We start from the raw sequence: 18,011 nt of genomic DNA, 5'->3' as shown, positions 1-18,011 counted from the left end.
TAGCACTAGTCTTAAGCAGATTATGCAGATCTCTCTGTGTGACAGGGGCATGTTAGAAGCCTAGGGCTGTGTAGTCAGAGCTCGCTACCTGGATTGGTGCTCGGGACAAAGCTGCTAGAATATCCAAGTAGGGGAATCCTAGAGTACAGGGAGTGTGGGATAGCAGGGTGGGAAGCGATTCTCTGCTGTAGAATAACATGCAGACTCTAACGATTGCAAAGGAATGTCAGTAATATCAAAAAACAAATGTTTCTTTAAACATCTGGACAATCTTTACTGATGGGCACTGACAGCTGGTCTGGAATTAGAATGGTGTTCTACACAGACAAACTGGTTTGTAAGTTGAGGGGGAGCATGTATGCTGAAGAGCACAGAGCCTGAAGGATTAGCGGTAATATGTTGCACAGGAGGCAAGGCCGAAGAGGTGGGCCAAGGATGAGAGCCGTCCCTGTCCAAAGGACAGGGAAAGCTGCTGGTGAAGGGGGTTCATCCATACCTGGAGAGTCTGTCGTGTAGATGGAGGAGCTCCTGTAGGCAGTGAAACACGATGGTTGATCTGGCGTCTCTCCTCCTACTGCTGCAGAACATGCTGCTGGAGATTGAAGAGAAGGTGCTGGCCCTCTCAGAGCTGTCAGTTCACAGTGAGAACTTGCTGCGGGGAGGCCGCACAGACACTAGAGAGGAAGCTGAACATTTGGCGAGGAAGTTACTCACACTGAAGGGTGGTTTGTTGGAGCTGCAGAGGATGCTACAGGACAAACAGGGTAACATCCAGGTGAGGTTGCTGCACGGGCTAAATGTTGTCATCCGCTGATGTGTGTGCATGTAGTGCAGAATATTTGACTCTGTGTTTGGTCCTCACTGTGACTACCATATTTGCAAAGTTTGCACTGGTGTATTTATCAGCAATGGGTCTACAACAAATGCACATGTAAATTTTGAATTATTGTATTTGATAATACTACTTTTTCTGAAGCATTTGTCTTATATCTAACTTTCTGATCGGACAGGGTTCTCTGCAGGAGCAGGAAGACAGTGAATCAGACTCCAGCCTCTCTCAGAGTCCCAGTGTACAAGATTGGCTGGCTCAGGCCCGAACCACACGAACCCAACAGCACCAAGACAGTCTTCAGAGACAGAAGGTGATTTTCTTTTTTTAACCTTCATTAAGTTCAGTATAGACTTAAATACACGTTCTTACATAGTTTGTCATTGGATTTCTTTGACTATTACCCAGGAATGCACAATAAAGTTGCACAAAGTATTCTCTTAATGTTGATGACAAACTTTAATTTGTCTTTTGGGTCAGTCCTCATCTGTGAGTTGAATGTAAAAAGGAGTGAGTGTGCAATAAATGACATGTCCCCACAGGAGCCAAAAATCTGTGTTTCTCACCAAAACATGTGTATCCCTAAGGGTCTAACAAGCATTTGTATAAATAACTTCATAAATGTTTCTTTGTGATGCCACATACAGTCTAACACTGTTGTTTTGTTGCTTGTTTTCTACTGTAGGAACTGGAAGAGCAGCTTGCAGAGCAGAAAAAGCTTCTTCAGTCAGTTGCCAGCAGAGGAGAGGAGATCCTCATCCAGCAGGCTTCACCCAGCAGTGCCAGGTCTCTTAATAACAGTTATATTATACATGAATAATAATTAACTGAATAATAAAATATGAAGTATATGTATGAGGTTCATTCTTATGGCAGAATATAAATGTAAGTAATGTAACAGAGCACTAATTTATTCTCTGTCATCCTGCAGTATGACAGAACCATTTTCACCTGCAGCCTTGGCTGAAAGGGAAACGCAGGCTGGGCGGGAGCAGATGAGGCAGAGATGGGAGAGTCTGAGACTGGAGCTCAAAACTAAACTCCAGCTCCTGCAGAAAACCCTGGAGCAGGACCACAAGCAGCCAGTACATATCCCTGTGTTTTTAATTACTGTTAGCATACACTCAATAGAAAAAACAAATCAGAGTGTTTAATATGTATTTTTTGTCCTTTAGGTTTTTTCCAGAGCTTCCCGTGTGTCCACATCTGGGCCGGTGTTTAAAGGAGACACCCAGGCTGACAGGTCCTCTCTGAAGACTCTGTACGATAGCTTCAGGCAAACAGTAGAAGACGTCACCCCGCAGGTTTAGCATATCTGTTATTATATTGTAATGCAATGTTGCAACTTTTTATTTCGAGCATGTGGGCTCAATGAAAACGTACATTCTTCCCATGTACATGTGTATGTAGCCTGGTGGTGGTGAGACACAGGTGGCGCAGATGGAACAACAGCTCTACACAGCTGTGTCATCCACCTCCTTCTGGCTGGATAATGTGGAGAACAACGTCTTCTCTGGCTCAGTGCTGCTGGCTGAAAATGCAGAGACCCAGCTACAAAAGCAGGAGGTACAATTGGCCTTATTTGTGGAGCTTTAGTAAAAATAGCTGGAAATCTCAAATGAATAAATCACATGATCAGAAGGGTTAAATGGTAACGTCTACACCAGCATGCGGCTAAAGTTCTGGGTGGGAAGCATGGTGCTGGTGCATAAAAATAAAGCTATGTCATTTTAACTGCAGTGTTACACCGTCAATCAAAATGCTTTCCCGTATTACAGATTTCACCTTGTAATTATTTAGTATAAATCAAGCTGATGATTCTGACCTCTTCTGCAGACCTTGGAGAACGATGTGAGGCATATGACGGAGGAGGTGAAGCTCAGCCAAACTCTGCTCGCTTCATCTTCAGCGTTAAGGCACGAAGAACGAGTACTTTTGGAAGACAACCTTAACTGCCTCAAAGAGAGATTAGGAGCTCTGGGTTGTGCTCTGGGACAACGTTGTGACCAAATGAGGAGCAGAGCACATGAACTCACGTCCTATCAGGTTTGCCTCATATTGTGCTTTTTGTTTTTCAAGCCCTTTAATGTTTGACGATTTAAAGAGACAGCCGCTGGGGAAATGATTCTTTTTATTAAGTTAAGCCACTGTTGCAGAAGACAAAGACGAGCCTATAGGAAACAACATTTATATCTTTATATTATGAAACCAGACATGCATGCATTTTGTCTTAATTTCCTATAAATTACCTCGTGTTTTACACAGACTGAATTGCAGCTTCTTCAAACTGCTTTAATTGAGACCAAATGCCAGATACTGCAAGCCCTAGCTGGAGCAATGGATAGACCAGCGTCAAAACAACTGGAGGTAATGCAAGAGTTGACTAATATTCCTCCTGAAGCTTTAACCATCTTCCATTAAAGCTTGCAGAAAACAAGAACATTACTGTGAATGTCTTTAATACATCTAATCGGTTTCTCTCAGGTCATTGCCAGTGCAGAGGAGAGCCTGAAAGACTTTGAACAAAGAATCACAGAACTTAAAACCAGAGGATCAGCACTGCACGCGGATCAGATCTCAACAAACAAACTGCTCAAACTACAGGTAACATACATGATTGACGGCTCACAGAGAAATCATCAATTTGGTTTTACTTCTGAATGTACAGTGAAGAAATTACCGTCAAATTCAAAAGATGCACAACCGGAAACTGATTTTTTGTGTTTTTCCAGGATTCTTATGAGGAGCTGGTGATGACAGTGGGTTCCCGGCGCAGTGGGCTGAACCAGAACATGGCACTGAAGGAGCAGTATGAACGTGCTCTGCAGGACCTGAAAGACCTGGTGGACACAGCTAAAGACAAGATGGCTGCCGATCAGAGAATTATTGCCAGCTCTGTGGAGGAAGTCCAGAATCACCTGGACAAACATAAAGTATAGTCACCTGCTAAATCCTTTAGGCTTAAAAAATCAACAAGGTTACATGTTGAACCCAATTTGTTGTGATGCAGGAGACAAATAGAGCTGATCGTCTTTGTTTCTGGCCTCTTTTAGGAGTTCTTCCAGGGTCTAGAGTCCCATATGATTCTAACGGAAACATACTTCAGGAAGATCAGTGGCCTGATGCTTCCCAAAGAAAACCAAGCCTTGGAAGAGACACTAGCTGAGGCTCAGAGAGTCCTCAAAGAGGCACACAGTAAAGGAGTTGAACTGGAGTGTATCCTAGAGGTAGGTGAAGGAGTATATATGCAATATTTGTGTAAAAGGAAGGTTAACATAGTCACAAAAATTCTGATAACGGATAATTTTGTGACCAGTTCCAAGTGTGGTTGGTTTAACTGTATCTTATTACATGTAGATATAATAGATATGACAGGTTTAATAAAAGACATTTACTTAGTTTTTAAATGTTATATATTAGAACATCACTAGCTATATAAACACATTTTAAAAGCCTTTTAATTACCTTGAAAAAAATGACATATTAAAGTTGGTAGCTATGAGATAATGCTGGAGTTGTACTTTAGGAGGACCAATGTGTTTGCAAGAATTTAGTACAAAATCTCTCAACCAAAAATCAAATTAATGGTAAAATAAAAAAAATATTATTATAGTTACATAGTAACAAGTGTGCTGATTAAAAGAGCAAAGATGTACTTGTCAGACGACTGAATTTTAAATATTTATTTATAATAATGTTTATTTTCAGACTTGGTGCCGTTTGGTGCAGGACTACCAGAGTCTGAACCAACATCTGGAGGCTGTTGAAGAAAGTATTCCTTCTGTTGGTCTGGTTGAAGAAACTGAAGAAAGGCTTATGGACAGAATATCATTATACCAGGTACAATGTCACATGAGCTGAGGTGTAAATTTACTACATCGGGCTAATTGTTTAGTTGTGACAAAGGAAGAAGCTGCTTAAATTCCCTTACACGCTGATTAAGCTTTAAAGAAAGGTTCAAGTCAAAATGGGCTTCCTGTCTTTGCTGCAAAGTAGAAAAATATATTTATCTAGCTGGAAACACATTTTCTTCTTCTTCTTTGGAAAGGGTCTGAAGGGGAGACTAGCGGAGCACCAGCACAAGCTCTACCAGGTATTGGATGAAGGTAAACATCTGTTACTGTCAGTGTGCTGCCCCTCGCTGGAGAATCAGCTCGCACTCTTGGGGGAACACTGGCTCAACAACACTGCCAAGGTCAACAAGGAGTTACAACGCCTCGAGGCTATTCTGAAACACTGGACCAGGTCAGAAAGACTTCAAAAATAAGGACTGTTTCTTAGGCTTTGGATATAAATATCCGGTAAATGAGTACATGGTCTAATTTCAATTGTTTTTTCTTTAGGTATCAAAGGGAGTGTGGAGAGATGAGCGAATGGCTGCAGTCTGCTCTGGAGCGTCTGGAGTTTTGGAACACGCAGGCGGTGTTAGTGCCACAGGAGCTGGAAACCGTCAGAGATCATCTCTCTGCTTTCCTTGTGAGGCCAAAGACAATCAATTTGGTTGATTGGTTTTGTTTTGTTTTTGCTGGCCAACCAGCTGCCTCACTTAATGGCAGTTGTAGGCATGAACATAACACCTCAGTTCAACTGTAGCATATACAACAAATTTACTTGTATTTGTTTAATATTGTTATTATCTTCTGCAGTAGCACTGCTTTGCTGCAGTCTGGTCCACATAGTTTTGATTGGATGATTTTCCACTTTTCTCTTTTTTAGGAATTTTCAAAAGAAGTCGAGGGAAAGTCTAGCCTTAAGAGCTCAGTGGTTAATGAGGGCAACCAGCTGCTGCGGCTGAAGAAAGTGGACACGGTGGTATTGCGCTCTGACCTGGCACGGATTGACACTCAGTGGACTGAGCTGCTCACACGCATCCCAGTGGTCCAGGAGAAGCTGCATCAGGTATCGTCACATGCAGCCAGACTAAAAAGGCTTACATGCTTCAGGACAAATAGGATTACCTCTTTCTGCTTCTCCAGTTTGCATGCAAAAGTTTTCATTGCAGTTTGTTTTTAAACTACCAACATATCGGTTTCTCTTTTTTTCTCTTTTTGTTTTTCTAGATCCAAATGGAAAAACTGGCCTCCCGTCATGCCATTTGTGAGCTGTTTAACTGGATATCGCTGATGGAGAGTGTCATTGACGAGGATGAAGAAAACCTCAAGAGTGCTGTGGGATCAAGTGTGATTCAAGACTATTTGCAAAAATATAAGGTAGTGGAGCATTTTTTATTGATTCATGACAGTTTTTGTTTACATGTATGGTCTGAACTCTTATTAAATCAAAGATATAACTTTTTTTTTTTTTAGTGGAATGAATGGTTTTGGTTTTTTTTGTGGTTTGCCATTGCAAGTAAGGTTTTTTCTAGATAAAATTCTTCTTCTTGTGTTGAGAGCTAAAATTTTGATTTTTAAACATGGAGTTTTCCTAACCTGATCATAATGGTGATGCAACTACTGGTTCTAACTGTAGATCTTTTATTATAAAATCGCCTGTTGTTTCCTCACTTTAGGGATTCAGAGTAGATTTAAGCTGTAAGCAGCTGACTGTGGACTTTGTCAACCAGTCAGTGCTGCAGCTCAGTGGTCAGGATGTGGAGAGCAAGCGCAGTGATAAAACAGATTTTGCTGAGCGTCTGGGAGCGATGAACAGGCGCTGGCAGATCCTACAAGGCCGCATCAATGAGAGGGTGAGGACGTAATCATTGATAATGTTACAATAAAACCAACAGCATATTCACCCAATGTCCTTTATCAATGCAACATCCAAAGTTAACATTTTTTTTTTTGCATGAAATTCTTAAAGATCCAGTTCCTTGAGAGCCTCTTGGAGATGTGGTTAGATTATGAGAGCAGCATTCAGGCCCTGAAGTCTTGGATGGCAACTCAAGAAGAAAGGCTGAAGAGGAAACACCGGATAGAGGATCTGACATCTGTGCAGAATGCTCTAAAAGACTGCCAGGTACTGTAGATCTGATTAAGATATTCTTGCCCTTCATCGTGTCTTTGTATTTGCTAAATAAAAACACATTTTTTAAAGGAAATGGAGGAGCTGGTAAAAGAAAAAGAGAAAGAGCTGGAGCGAGTCGAAGAGCAAGGCTGTGCCCTTGTTCAAAATAAGACTGATGAGGCCTGTGCTATCGTCATGGAGACACTCCAAGGTGTCAATCACACCTGGGCTAACCTGGACCACTTGGTAATCTCCTTGTTTTTTTTGTTTATTTTTTATTACCCGGGTTAGACCCATTTATTCTATGCTCGCTCGTCCATCCCTCTCGTGCTCTGACTTTGGCCTGATTTTGCAATTTACTGGATGTAGATGCATGTTTTTGATTTCACCTTCTACAGATTGGGCAGCTAAAGATCAGCTTGAAGTCAGTGCTGGACCAGTGGACTCTATACAAACACGCTTCAGAGGAGATCAATGGCTACCTGATGGAGGGAAGGTACTCTGTGTCTCGTTTCCGCCTCCTCACAGGCTCACTGGAGGCCGTTCATCTGCAAGTGCAAAGTCTGCAGGTATATTAAGATAAAAGGGCATTCAGTGTATTTTACATGTTTACTGACTAAAGCCTTTAACTGTATTGATATGAGTTTCTGAAATCTTGTAGCAAAGCAATGTTAGGGGTATGTTTCTTAATGTGATCATTTAACTGCTGGTGAATTAACCAGTGTATCTGTCACTGTGAAGGATTTGCAAGGGGAACTGGAAAAACAGGAGAGCAGTCTCAGAAAATTTGGTGCTGTTACCCACCAACTGCTGAGGGAGTGTCACCCTTCAGTGTCAGATTCTCTCAACAATGCCCTGAAAGATGTCAACGCAAGGTGAACCTAATTAGCATGGTGCTATGCTTATTACTATCATTACTACTGGTGTTTCTTTAACGAATTTAAGACATTTATTAGCATATTACCATGTCATTGCACTTAGATGGACTGGCTTACTGGAGGAGATTGGAGAGCGTCTCAGAAGCAGCAAGGCACTGCTTCAGCTGTGGCAGCGCTACAATGAGCTTTATGAGCAGAGCTGCAACAGCATCCAGCTGCAGGAGGAAAAAGCAGATCAGCTCCTCAAGACCACCTGCAACAAGGACATTGCTGACGATGAGGTGTCTGACTGGATTCAAGAATGCAGCGTGAGTCAAGCCACAGCTTTGCAACTTGCAACAACAGAACAACTCCTCAGTATTTCACTTCTAATGCCTCATTGTGAAAGCCACATGGATATGAAGGAAAAGTTTAATATATTAAACATTCCCTCACGTGTTTGCTGCAGCTGGATGTTGTGATTAAGTTTTGATAATGAAGACATATTGCCCTGAATGTTATGGGTGTTTTATTTCAGGAGTTGCTCAGGTCCCAAGCTCCGGTCCAGGCCTCACTTCAAGTTCTCCAAGAACTGGGAGAGCAGCTGAAACAGCAGGTGGATACATCAGCAGCGTCTGCTATCCAGTCCGATCACCTTTCTCTCACCCAGCGGCTAGCTGCGGTGGAACAGGCTCTTACTAGACAGCTCACCGCTCTACAGGTAAAAAAAAGATTTATGAAACATACTTTTTTTTGTATAGGCAATCAGTTACCAAGTCAGTATTTTGGCATTCTTCTATACTAGACTGGAGTTCAAGACTATGAAACCTTTAACCATCAACTGGGATCACTGGGGTCCTGGGTAGTTGAAGCTGAAGAGGCTCTGAAGGCACAAGATCCTAATGGCTCTACTGACCTAACGGTCATCCAGGACCGCATGGAGGACCTCAAGGTTTGTTTTACTGTTTTCTTTTTTGAGTTTGGTGAACAAAATTACAGAATATCACGTACTGGTTCGACAGCTGAAATGTTTCTGTAATTTCTGGGCTTTACAGAGGCTCATGTTGAAATTCAGCAGTATGGCACCTGAGTTAGAGCGTCTTAATGAGCTTGGTTACCGGCTCCCTCTTAACGATTCTGAGATTAAGCGCGTGCAGAACCTCAACAGAAGCTGGTCCACCGCCTCAGCACAGACCACAGAGAGATTCAGGTAAGACAAGAAAATTACAAGCCAGTCTGAAAAGGTTTAAAGCCATCCTAATTCAAGATACTCTGTTAAATAACAAGGTTAGATAAATACAATAATGAATGAATGAAGGACTGGCACAAATACCATAAAAAACAGTACAAATGTTCGGTAAAGGCCACTCTCCCCATGTAACTGAGATATAAGATCACCTTTTGTTTGTTTCCTTGCAGCAAGCTTCAGTCATGCCTGCTGCAGCAGCAGACCTTCCTTGAAAAGTGTGAAACATGGATGGAGTTCTTGGTCCAAACAGAAGAGAATCTGGCTGTAGAAATTTCAGGGAACTACCAGAGTTTGATGGAACAGCAGAAAGCCCATGAGGTTAGGGCCCATTTGAAGAAAAGGATCCTCAAGCAGTATATTTTAATTTTGTTAACACATATAACAAATTTAATATTTTTTATCTTACAGTTATTCCAAGCTGAGATGTTCAGTCGGCAGCAGATCCTCCACTCCATCATCAGTGATGGACAGAGAATGTTAGAGCAGGGTCAGGTAGATGACAGGTAAACCTATTCGACTACTCTGTAGATCTTTGTTTACCACCATACTCCACTGCAAGCCTTTCTTTGTCTCCTGTCTTTCTGAAATCACCTACAGAGATGAGTTCAATCTGAAGTTGGCTCTGCTGAGTAACCAGTGGCAGGGCGTAGTGCGACGTGCTCAGCAAAGGCGCGGGATCATTGATGGTCTCATCCGCCAGTGGCAGCGGTATAGAGAAATGGTGGACAAGCTGCGCAAATGGCTCTTGGAAGTGTCCCATCGTACAGAGACACTTCAGGCAGGGAATACAGTTCCTCTGCAACAAGCGCGTACTATGCTGGACGCGGTCCAGGTACATAGTGACAAACCTGACTGTAATACACATTCATACAGCAGTGACAGCAAAGGCTAGCTAACATTAAGAAGCTGTTGCAATGTGATGTTCTTCATGTAATAAACCAAAAATATAATATCTGATAACCTTAAACATGTATCTGCAATTGTGGGTTGGGCGTTATCTGTGTAAATTAACAGGCTCGTAGCTTGATAAGAATCCTTTCTTCCTTTTTCAGATGAAGGAAAAGGTGCTGCAGCGTCAGCAGGGCAGCTATATCTTGACAGTGGAGGCTGGCAGGCAATTGCTTTTATCAGCTGATAGCCGAGCAGAGGCGACCCTGCAGGCAGAGCTCACTGATGTCCAGGAGCGATGGAAACAAACCAGCATACGGCTGGAAGAACAGAAGAAAGAGCTTTCCACTCTGTTAAAGGTAAAAACTACAATATGCTACCACTTCAGAATACCTTGATGGCTACTATAATTCTTGCATTTGTATGGACAATCTCTATTGTATGTATAAAGTTTTACATTGATTTCCTTATAATACACCAATCTCTTCTAGTTGTAGTTTCAGGGAGGACAGCTTTTCTAGAGCAACTCGTAATTTTGCCTGTGTTTGTAATCTGTTGAACGCAGGACTGGGAGAGGAGTGAAAAAGGGATTTGTGGATCACTGGAAAAGCTTCGAGCCTTCAAAAAGCAGCTTTCTCAACCTATTCCCGATCACAATGAGGATCTGCAAGCTGAACAGATCCGCTGCAAGGTAACAACTTGAACATTTTCAAAATTGACTTTTCTTTGTGCATCTAGGTGTAAGACATATATGTAGAGTCATTTAAGTGTATGTTGAGCTGATTTTTTACATTGTTCAGGTGCTTGTTTAGTGTTTTTATAGTGGTACTGTTGTTTTTCCAGGATTTGGAAAATACATTTGACGGCTGGACAGGCGATCTGGCCCATCTGACCTTACTGAGAGAGTCACTTTCTTGTTACATCAGTGCTGAGGACCTTTCTGTCCTACAAGAGCGTATTGAGCTGCTGCATAGACAGTGGGATGAAATCTGCCACCAGGTACAACTCTTGGCACAGTCGCTTACTATTTTGGATTCTCTGAATATACTGTGTGCTATAAGTCTGATTCTTAAAAATTAGTTTATAGCTACATTCTGCATATTACACAATATTTACTGTGTAACAGTTACAAGTCCCAGGAGATAATGTTACTAATGTCAATCTTCACTATACGATACAAAGCATATATTTGTATATGTAGATGTTGCTCAACATCATATATAAATCTATGTCTATATGCTAGAAAAAAATTGGTATCCATAGTATTAGCATTGTTTTTAAACGGTTGGAGCAGTAGTTCGATTTTGCTGAGTGTGCCATTGTGCAACAATTTTGAGAAAGGAATACACTGAGAGGAACAGTTAGCGTGACAAGTTAATGTAATCAGTCAGTCAGTTAAGAAAAGCTGAAACCTCAAGGTGATTTCGTTTTTTCACAGTGGCATCCTGTGTGCAGCGGATAAAATGCACACACAGGAAATACAGCACTCGCTCACTGCGTGATGCAAATGAAAGCGTCTGAACGGCTTCCTTTAGAGCCTTCTTGATCTTTATTAGCTTTTGTTTTAAATTACCATGCATTCGTGCTTTGCACAGAGGTGCAGTTAACTTGTCATGTATTGCTGTTCTTCCACAGCTGTCACTGCGGAGGCAGCAGGTAAGCGAGAAGCTAAATGAGTGGACTGTCTTCAACGAGAAATATAAGGAGCTCTGCGAGTGGCTCACTAACATGGAGAGCAAGGTGTCCCAGAATGGAGACGTCAGCATTGAGGAGATGATCGAGAAGCTTCGCAAGGTTTGCACACACCTCAGATATTTACAAAGTTTGACAGTGTTATTTAATTGTTGTATTTCAGTTACGTTGTGTTTTTCCTACTCTGCTTCTTTTACAAGTGCAGTTTTTTCAAATTTCCTGTTTGCATTGCGTTGTATGCCAGGACTACCAGGAGGAGATCACAGTAGCAGAGGAGAACAAGCTACATTTGCACCAGCTGGGAGAGCGCCTGGCCAGGGCCAGTCACCAGAGCAAAGCCACTGAAATCGAACAAAAACTCAACAAAGTCAGTGACCGCTGGCAGCATCTCCTCAATCTCATTGGAGCGCGGTGAGCAGACGTGCAGTCACAGCTGTGCAGCTGTGTTTTTATCCCATGCTGGGTTGTTTGTAACTAATCTGTTAAATTCTTTTAACAGAGTAAAGAAACTGCGAGAAACTCTAGTGGCTGTGCAGCAGCTAGATAAAAACATGAGCAGCCTGCGCTCTTGGCTCGCCCACATCGAAACAGAGCTGTCCAAACCTATCGCCTATGACTCCTGTGATGCCCAAGAAATTCAGAGGAAGCTCGATCTGCAGCAGGTGACATAATATACTGACCAGGACCTAAAATACATATGTGCAGCTTGCCAGGAATCATTCAGTCTGTGTCAAATGCAAGCTCTTTAATAGCAGACAGGCAACAGGGCTTTGTAATCATTTAGCTGAAATTTCTAAAAACTTTCACATTTTTGTAATCATGTAATGAAAATGTAACTATTAGTATCAATTCTATGCAAACAGGTTTTGTGATATAATACACTAGTAAAAGTTATTGTTGTACAGTTTGTAACCACTTTCAAAAAGTCATTCTCTAACTTTCTATCAAGCTTCTTCCTTCTCCTTCTGTCTCTCATCTTATTACTTACTGTGTCACTCTTTTCTTGCCCGTTAGGAGCTTCAGCGTGACATAGAGAAGCACAGTACAGGAGTGGCGTCTGTGCTGAATCTATGTGAGGTGCTTCTGCATGACTGTGACGCCTGCGCCACCGATGCAGAGTGCGACTCCATCCAGCAGGCAACGCGGAGCCTTGATCGCCGCTGGAGGAGCATCTGTGCCTTGTCTATGGAGAGGAGATTAAAGTAAGACGTTACACACTAGATGAAAGCATCAAATGCATACGTTATTGTGGATAACAGGTAACTGTTATAACTGGTTCCTGAAATTATTCCCTCTGTTAGGATTGAGGAGACATGGCGTTTATGGCAAAAGTTCCTGGACGACTTCGCACGTTTTGAGGAGTGGCTGGCCACTTCAGAAAATACAGCTGCTCTACCCAACTCCTCTGGTGTGCTGTATACTGTAGCCAAGGAGGAACTAAAGAAATTTGAGGTATTGCAGAATTATTTTGTGTAAACTGTACAAGTGATCAAACTACCTACTGTTTTCACCTAGTAGGACAGCATTAAATAAGAAAATTCTATCTCTCAAATGCAAACATGTAAACTAACCACGAAGCTGAAAGACTTCTTGAGAAAATGTATGAATGTGTTTTTGTAGGCCTTTCAGAGACAAGTTCACGAGAGTCTGACTCAGTTGGAGTTAATCAATAAGCAATACCGCCGCCTGGCCAGAGAAAACCGCACTGACTCTTCCTGCCGGCTGAAGGAGATGGCACATGATGCCAACCAGCGATGGGACAACCTGCAGAAGAGGGTGGCATCCATCCTCCGCAGGCTTAAGGTACAATTGTTCTGCTAGTACTTATATATTATTTCCATTTCATTTTTGTACATTTTAATTTAAATTTCTGTCATGCATTTCTGGATTCATTTCTTTTCATCTAACTTTTCTGTGACTGCTTATTATTCACTAATAAAGCCCAAACAAAGGTTTGTTCCATTTGCATGATGTAAAAGCATAGACTCTAACACCAGTGTCCCTCTTTACACGTGCAGCACTTTATTAGTCAGAGAGAGGAGTTTGAGACAGCCAGAGATGGCATTTTGGTTTGGCTGACAGAGATGGACCTTCAGCTGACCAACATCGAGCACTTCTCTGAATGTGACATTCAGGCCAAGATCAAACAACTCAGGGTAAGCCTGTCATGATATTTCAGACCAAGAAAATCCACTGTGCATTTTTCAAACACTGCTTTCTACTGACTCTTACATATGTTCATTTTATCTTCATTTCTAGAGTCAGTTTGCACTTGTGAAGAGCAGCTAAACGGATATTTCATAATTAATATGAGATACACATCACACACAACTCTGTGTTTAGCTTTAACAGCTTGTCTCTCTCCGGCTTCACAGTCATTCCAGCAGGAGATTTCTCTAACAACAGCCAAGATCGAGCACATCTTCCACCAGGGGGAAGCGCTGATAGAGAAGAGTGAGCCTCTGGATGCTGCTGTCATCGAGGAAGAGCTGGAGGAGCTGCAGCGCTACTGTCAGGAGGTGTTTGGTCGAGTGGAGCGCTACTACAAGAAACTCATTCGCCTTCCTGTAAGACCTCAAAATTGAGAGAATCTGACAGATCTGTGGCTTGGGTCCAAATGTAATCTTTCCCGTACTAAAGTCCTTTATCTTTAGCTTGCAGATGACGACACTGAAGTGTCATTGTCCGATCGTGAGCTGGAGCTAGATGAGCATTGTGATTTGTCCAGTCTGCCGTGGAGTGAACGTTTGGGGGATGGCTTCCTGTCGCCTCTGCCGTCCTCCGGTCGCTCAGCTTCCTTGGCTGCCCAGCTCCGGACTGAGCGCTCGGGCAGAGACACCCCAGCAAGCGTGGACTCCATTCCCCTGGAATGGGACCACGACTACGACCTGAGCCGTGGGCTTGAGAGTGCAAGCAGGGCACTCAGAGAGCAGCAGAGTGAAGAGGGAGACTTCCTTCAGCGCCCTGCCTCAGGCTTGTCAGGTAGGTTCCCATACCAGTGCAAAACTATTCTTGAAATTTAAGAGATTTTTCAGAATAATAACTTTTCTTTATCACTGTTAGCTGTTAAAAAAAAGTTAGAAGAGCGATATCTTAAACGATTGTGCCTCTGCATCTTTTGAGAAGTCCAAAAAATGACATCAAAAGTTCCCATAGGGGACAGAAAAGGAATAATCACAGAAAAACACATACAAGAAAGTTAGTGAAGGGTTTATCTGTGACTGATTACATTATGGCGAGTATTTTCTTGGTGCCGTTGAATACCAGGATAATCAGTTCACTGAGTCAGTCTGAAGCCCACTGCTAAATGTGTGTACTGTATAATGTTTCTTCCAGATGTAGTGATCCCAGAGAGCCCTGAGGCCTTTGTTAAACTAACAGAACAAACACTGAGGTCTTCCACTGGTAGGCAACAGCAGACCCCAGCATGCCACATGTGTTTGGGGCCAGAAATAACAGACACACTCTGAGTGATGAAACACTAGTAGTCTGTTCACCAGCTTGGAATTTGATTTGTGTTAATTTCTTCTCTTAAACACACTTTGGGCACAAATGGCAACACTTTCTAACCCTGGGGAATAGGGTCAATTCCATTTTTATTCCTTCTATTCATTTGTTCTGCTTTGGGCTCTAATTCAGCAGAACAGAAATGGAATTCAGCCTAACCCTTCTTTCTAACTAGCTTTACTCATTTTTTTAACTTGACTTGTTCTTTGTAGCTAACCTGTTTGGATTTGTTGAGTTGCATGTTTTTTTTCTTTCTTTGAAAGAAATGTATTGATTCTTATAAAAGGGACTGCAGATTTGTTTAGACGTCTCACGCAAAGGCAAATCACATAAAAAACACGGGGTTTAAACGTATTATTTCAAATCAGGGATGCAGCTCCCAATGCAAAGGGCCACAAAGGGAGTGCTGTGATTTGTGACAAAAGGCCAGAACAAACAATCTGCATTCCTGTCTACTTCTCATTTTTCGCTCTCCACATTTTATTTTTCTTAAATCAGGGGGGCTTACCTTCTTTTCTGATGTTAAACATGTTTCATAAATATATTATGGAAATATAATCAGCTATTATTGTGTTAACAGGGGAGGTTGCTGCTGCAGACTCTCATATTCACCCTCTGGATATCAGCCGTTTCCACCTGCAACAAACGGACAGCAGCCGCAGCCGCACTTCTGCAAGCACAGAAACGGACTCCTCATACATGGGATATGTATGTGTTACTCATATTAGAGCTCAGAACAATCTATTCTTTAAAGCTTTTCTGCTCTGGACTGTACATTTAACTGCAATTAATTCTGCTTTGTCTATTTGAATGCTGCTGTTGTTTATTTTTGCTCATATTTTTTTAACAATCTATTTTCTCCTCGCAGAACTCACTTGGTTCTTCAGTTTAACAATATTTTTTCCAATTTTGAAATAGTCAGTATAATCCTATTACACTGCCTGCAATAACCAGTCTTTTAACTGCTCTGTAGCTGCGACTGATGGGCGAGTGTCGTGGAAGTATTGACACAGTGAGGAGGATGGGCTCTGAGCTGAAGGAGGAAGAGGATACGGTGTCTGGACTGGCAGATCCCAGCAGCTCAGAGTCCCAGACTTCAGGTAATACCTATAACTATCCCCCATCTTAAATAAGCATTTATTTTAATTTATGCTTGTTAAAGAAAAAAATGTGAATTATCCATTCACATTTTTTTACAGTGCTGGTAAATTCAGTTAACATAATCCTTTTGGTCTCACGTCCGTCAATCTAGGAGTGATTGAGCGCTGGGAGCTCCTGCAGGCTCAGGACCTCAGCAAGGAGATGAGAACAAAGCAGAACGAGCAGCAGTGGCAGCAGCTGAACTCTGACCTGAACAAAATCTTGACTTGGCTGGGAGAGACAGAGGAAGAGCTGGAGCAGCAGCGTAGACTGGAGCTCGGCACGGACATCCAGACGATTGAGCTGCGTATCAAAAAGCTCAAGGTACAGTTTTTTTTAGTAGTAAAGTCCCTATTTTTAACTTTTTTATTACTCTGCTTGTTATTTTCTTACTTGAATACTTATAATTATATACCTTACAGTCTTTATTCCTGTTGTTTCCTTGTTTTGTCATCAAATTGGGAATTTTTTGCATTACTTGTACGTCACCATGGACATGCGTGTTTGTCTACAGGAGCTGCAGAAGGCGTATGACAAGCGCAAAGCTATAGTGCTTTCCATCAACTTGTGCAGTGCGGAGTTTCTGCATTCGGAGACAGACGAGTCCCGAGAGCTACAAGGCAAACTGAAAGACATGAACAACCACTGGGATAAACTTGGCAGCGCGCTGGAGGAATGGAGGTCTTCGTTACAGGAAGCTCTGATGCAGTGTCAAGTGAGTGCTGATCAAGTCGGACTGTTTGAACAGATCGACTTGCTCATGAGTATGAATATCCTTCTATGATATGCTAGTTGGGTCTTCACCTTCCCAAATTTCATCTGATCAATAGGAATTTCATGAGATGAGTCACGGTCTGCTGCTCTGGTTGGAAAACATCGATCGCAGGAGGAATGAGGTGGTTCCCATTGATCCCATCCAGGACAGCGACACTCTCCATGAGCATCACAAAACACTCACGGTACCAAACTGTCACACTCTTAAACTTAAGTGTGTCTTTCTGTGTTACTTCCATAAATCCACTCTGTAAAAGGTTTCTTTTTTGAATGTATCGCTTAAATTTTCTCTCCAGCAAATCCGCCAGGAGCTGCTAGACTCACAGCTTAAAGTTGCTTCACTACAAGACATGTCCCTCCAGTTGCTGGTCAACTCGCAGGGCAGTGATTGCTTGGAGGCTAAGGAGAAGGTTCACGTCATAGGAAACCGCCTAAAACTCCTGCTAAAGGAAGTAACCCGAGACCTCAGAGAGCTGGCCAAGATTCTGGACATCACAAGCAGTCAACAGGTAGAGCCTCAGTCACTTGTGTACCTGTCATGTGTTACCTGAACACCTTTCTTTTATATTCACCTGCATTTAAAAAGTCAAAAAGCATTTGACAGAAACATTTTCAATTTCTTCCATCATCAGATTTTTTTTAAAACAGAATTTTCAAGTTTAAAGTGGTTTTTGTAAAAATAAAATAAATAAAATAAATACATTTGGCTATAATCTCAAAAAAAAAAGCTCAAAAAAGAAAGAACTGTGAAACGCAGACAGGCTGAAAATTCACAGGTTCATCTCCAGTGATACTTCATTAGTCACAAATGTGTTACTCACACCATTAATGTACAATATTAGCAAAGGTGGGGAGTAAACTTGTGATGGTGCAATTTGCCAGAATCTTGTAAGTGTGTAATCATTTTACATTTTTAGTTATAGCTCTCATGTGGAGCATATTTTTGCACTGAATAAAAAATATCCTATTTGCAAATAAACGATTGTTTCAGCACAGGATACACTTAATTTTACTTGAGTGTATTATATTGTTTGGCTGTGTCCTTCAGTTAGATTTTTTTTAAGTACTAATCACCTGCCAACCACTCTGTGTAGTCTGTTGCCACATTTAGAAAAGGGGTCACTATTTG

The 18,011-nt window shown here is 42.0% G+C and overlaps 1 protein-coding gene across 15 annotated transcripts in view; it reads left to right on the top strand.

The window, feature by feature from the left end:
• The window catches only part of syne1b (spectrin repeat containing, nuclear envelope 1b), a 74,598-nt gene that overhangs the window by 51,747 nt on the left and 4,840 nt on the right, over window positions 1–18,011 (top strand). For 12 of the 15 annotated variants that reach the window (XM_084915572.1, XM_084915567.1, XM_084915582.1 and 9 more), the window contains 47 exons: window positions 584–775; window positions 1,011–1,142; window positions 1,515–1,615; window positions 1,761–1,914; window positions 2,005–2,133; window positions 2,240–2,395; window positions 2,666–2,875; window positions 3,095–3,196; window positions 3,314–3,433; window positions 3,562–3,762; window positions 3,883–4,056; window positions 4,538–4,669; window positions 4,878–5,074; window positions 5,173–5,305; window positions 5,546–5,728; window positions 5,890–6,039; window positions 6,339–6,515; window positions 6,632–6,787; window positions 6,866–7,021; window positions 7,174–7,344; window positions 7,517–7,650; window positions 7,757–7,961; window positions 8,171–8,353; window positions 8,438–8,584; window positions 8,688–8,842; window positions 9,052–9,199; window positions 9,290–9,384; window positions 9,479–9,713; window positions 9,934–10,128; window positions 10,335–10,460; window positions 10,613–10,768; window positions 11,405–11,563; window positions 11,706–11,872; window positions 11,961–12,123; window positions 12,476–12,663; window positions 12,763–12,913; window positions 13,082–13,264; window positions 13,480–13,617; window positions 13,837–14,028; window positions 14,116–14,443; window positions 14,798–14,866; window positions 15,549–15,676; window positions 15,942–16,068; window positions 16,221–16,432; window positions 16,623–16,823; window positions 16,939–17,067; window positions 17,179–17,391. In XM_084915572.1, the coding sequence (XP_084771698.1) occupies window positions 584–775; window positions 1,011–1,142; window positions 1,515–1,615; window positions 1,761–1,914; window positions 2,005–2,133; window positions 2,240–2,395; window positions 2,666–2,875; window positions 3,095–3,196; window positions 3,314–3,433; window positions 3,562–3,762; window positions 3,883–4,056; window positions 4,538–4,669; window positions 4,878–5,074; window positions 5,173–5,305; window positions 5,546–5,728; window positions 5,890–6,039; window positions 6,339–6,515; window positions 6,632–6,787; window positions 6,866–7,021; window positions 7,174–7,344; window positions 7,517–7,650; window positions 7,757–7,961; window positions 8,171–8,353; window positions 8,438–8,584; window positions 8,688–8,842; window positions 9,052–9,199; window positions 9,290–9,384; window positions 9,479–9,713; window positions 9,934–10,128; window positions 10,335–10,460; window positions 10,613–10,768; window positions 11,405–11,563; window positions 11,706–11,872; window positions 11,961–12,123; window positions 12,476–12,663; window positions 12,763–12,913; window positions 13,082–13,264; window positions 13,480–13,617; window positions 13,837–14,028; window positions 14,116–14,443; window positions 14,798–14,866; window positions 15,549–15,676; window positions 15,942–16,068; window positions 16,221–16,432; window positions 16,623–16,823; window positions 16,939–17,067; window positions 17,179–17,391 (7,653 nt within the window). The remainder of the gene's footprint in view (window positions 1–583; window positions 776–1,010; window positions 1,143–1,514; window positions 1,616–1,760; window positions 1,915–2,004; window positions 2,134–2,239; window positions 2,396–2,665; window positions 2,876–3,094; window positions 3,197–3,313; window positions 3,434–3,561; window positions 3,763–3,882; window positions 4,057–4,537; window positions 4,670–4,877; window positions 5,075–5,172; window positions 5,306–5,545; window positions 5,729–5,889; window positions 6,040–6,338; window positions 6,516–6,631; window positions 6,788–6,865; window positions 7,022–7,173; window positions 7,345–7,516; window positions 7,651–7,756; window positions 7,962–8,170; window positions 8,354–8,437; window positions 8,585–8,687; window positions 8,843–9,051; window positions 9,200–9,289; window positions 9,385–9,478; window positions 9,714–9,933; window positions 10,129–10,334; window positions 10,461–10,612; window positions 10,769–11,404; window positions 11,564–11,705; window positions 11,873–11,960; window positions 12,124–12,475; window positions 12,664–12,762; window positions 12,914–13,081; window positions 13,265–13,479; window positions 13,618–13,836; window positions 14,029–14,115; window positions 14,444–14,797; window positions 14,867–15,548; window positions 15,677–15,941; window positions 16,069–16,220; window positions 16,433–16,622; window positions 16,824–16,938; window positions 17,068–17,178; window positions 17,392–18,011) is intronic. The other 3 variants (XM_084915581.1, XM_084915575.1, XM_084915580.1) reach the window with 1 other exon arrangement.

The sequence above is a fragment of the Perissodus microlepis genome, chromosome 19 (genome assembly GCF_051167445.1).
Source record: "Perissodus microlepis isolate ML-2025 ecotype Zambia chromosome 19, ASM5116744v1, whole genome shotgun sequence".
NCBI classification, from domain to species: domain Eukaryota; kingdom Metazoa; phylum Chordata; class Actinopteri; order Cichliformes; family Cichlidae; genus Perissodus; species Perissodus microlepis.
The sequence above is the reverse complement of the archived record's forward strand: the minus strand, read 5'-3'. Positions and strand labels throughout refer to the sequence as shown.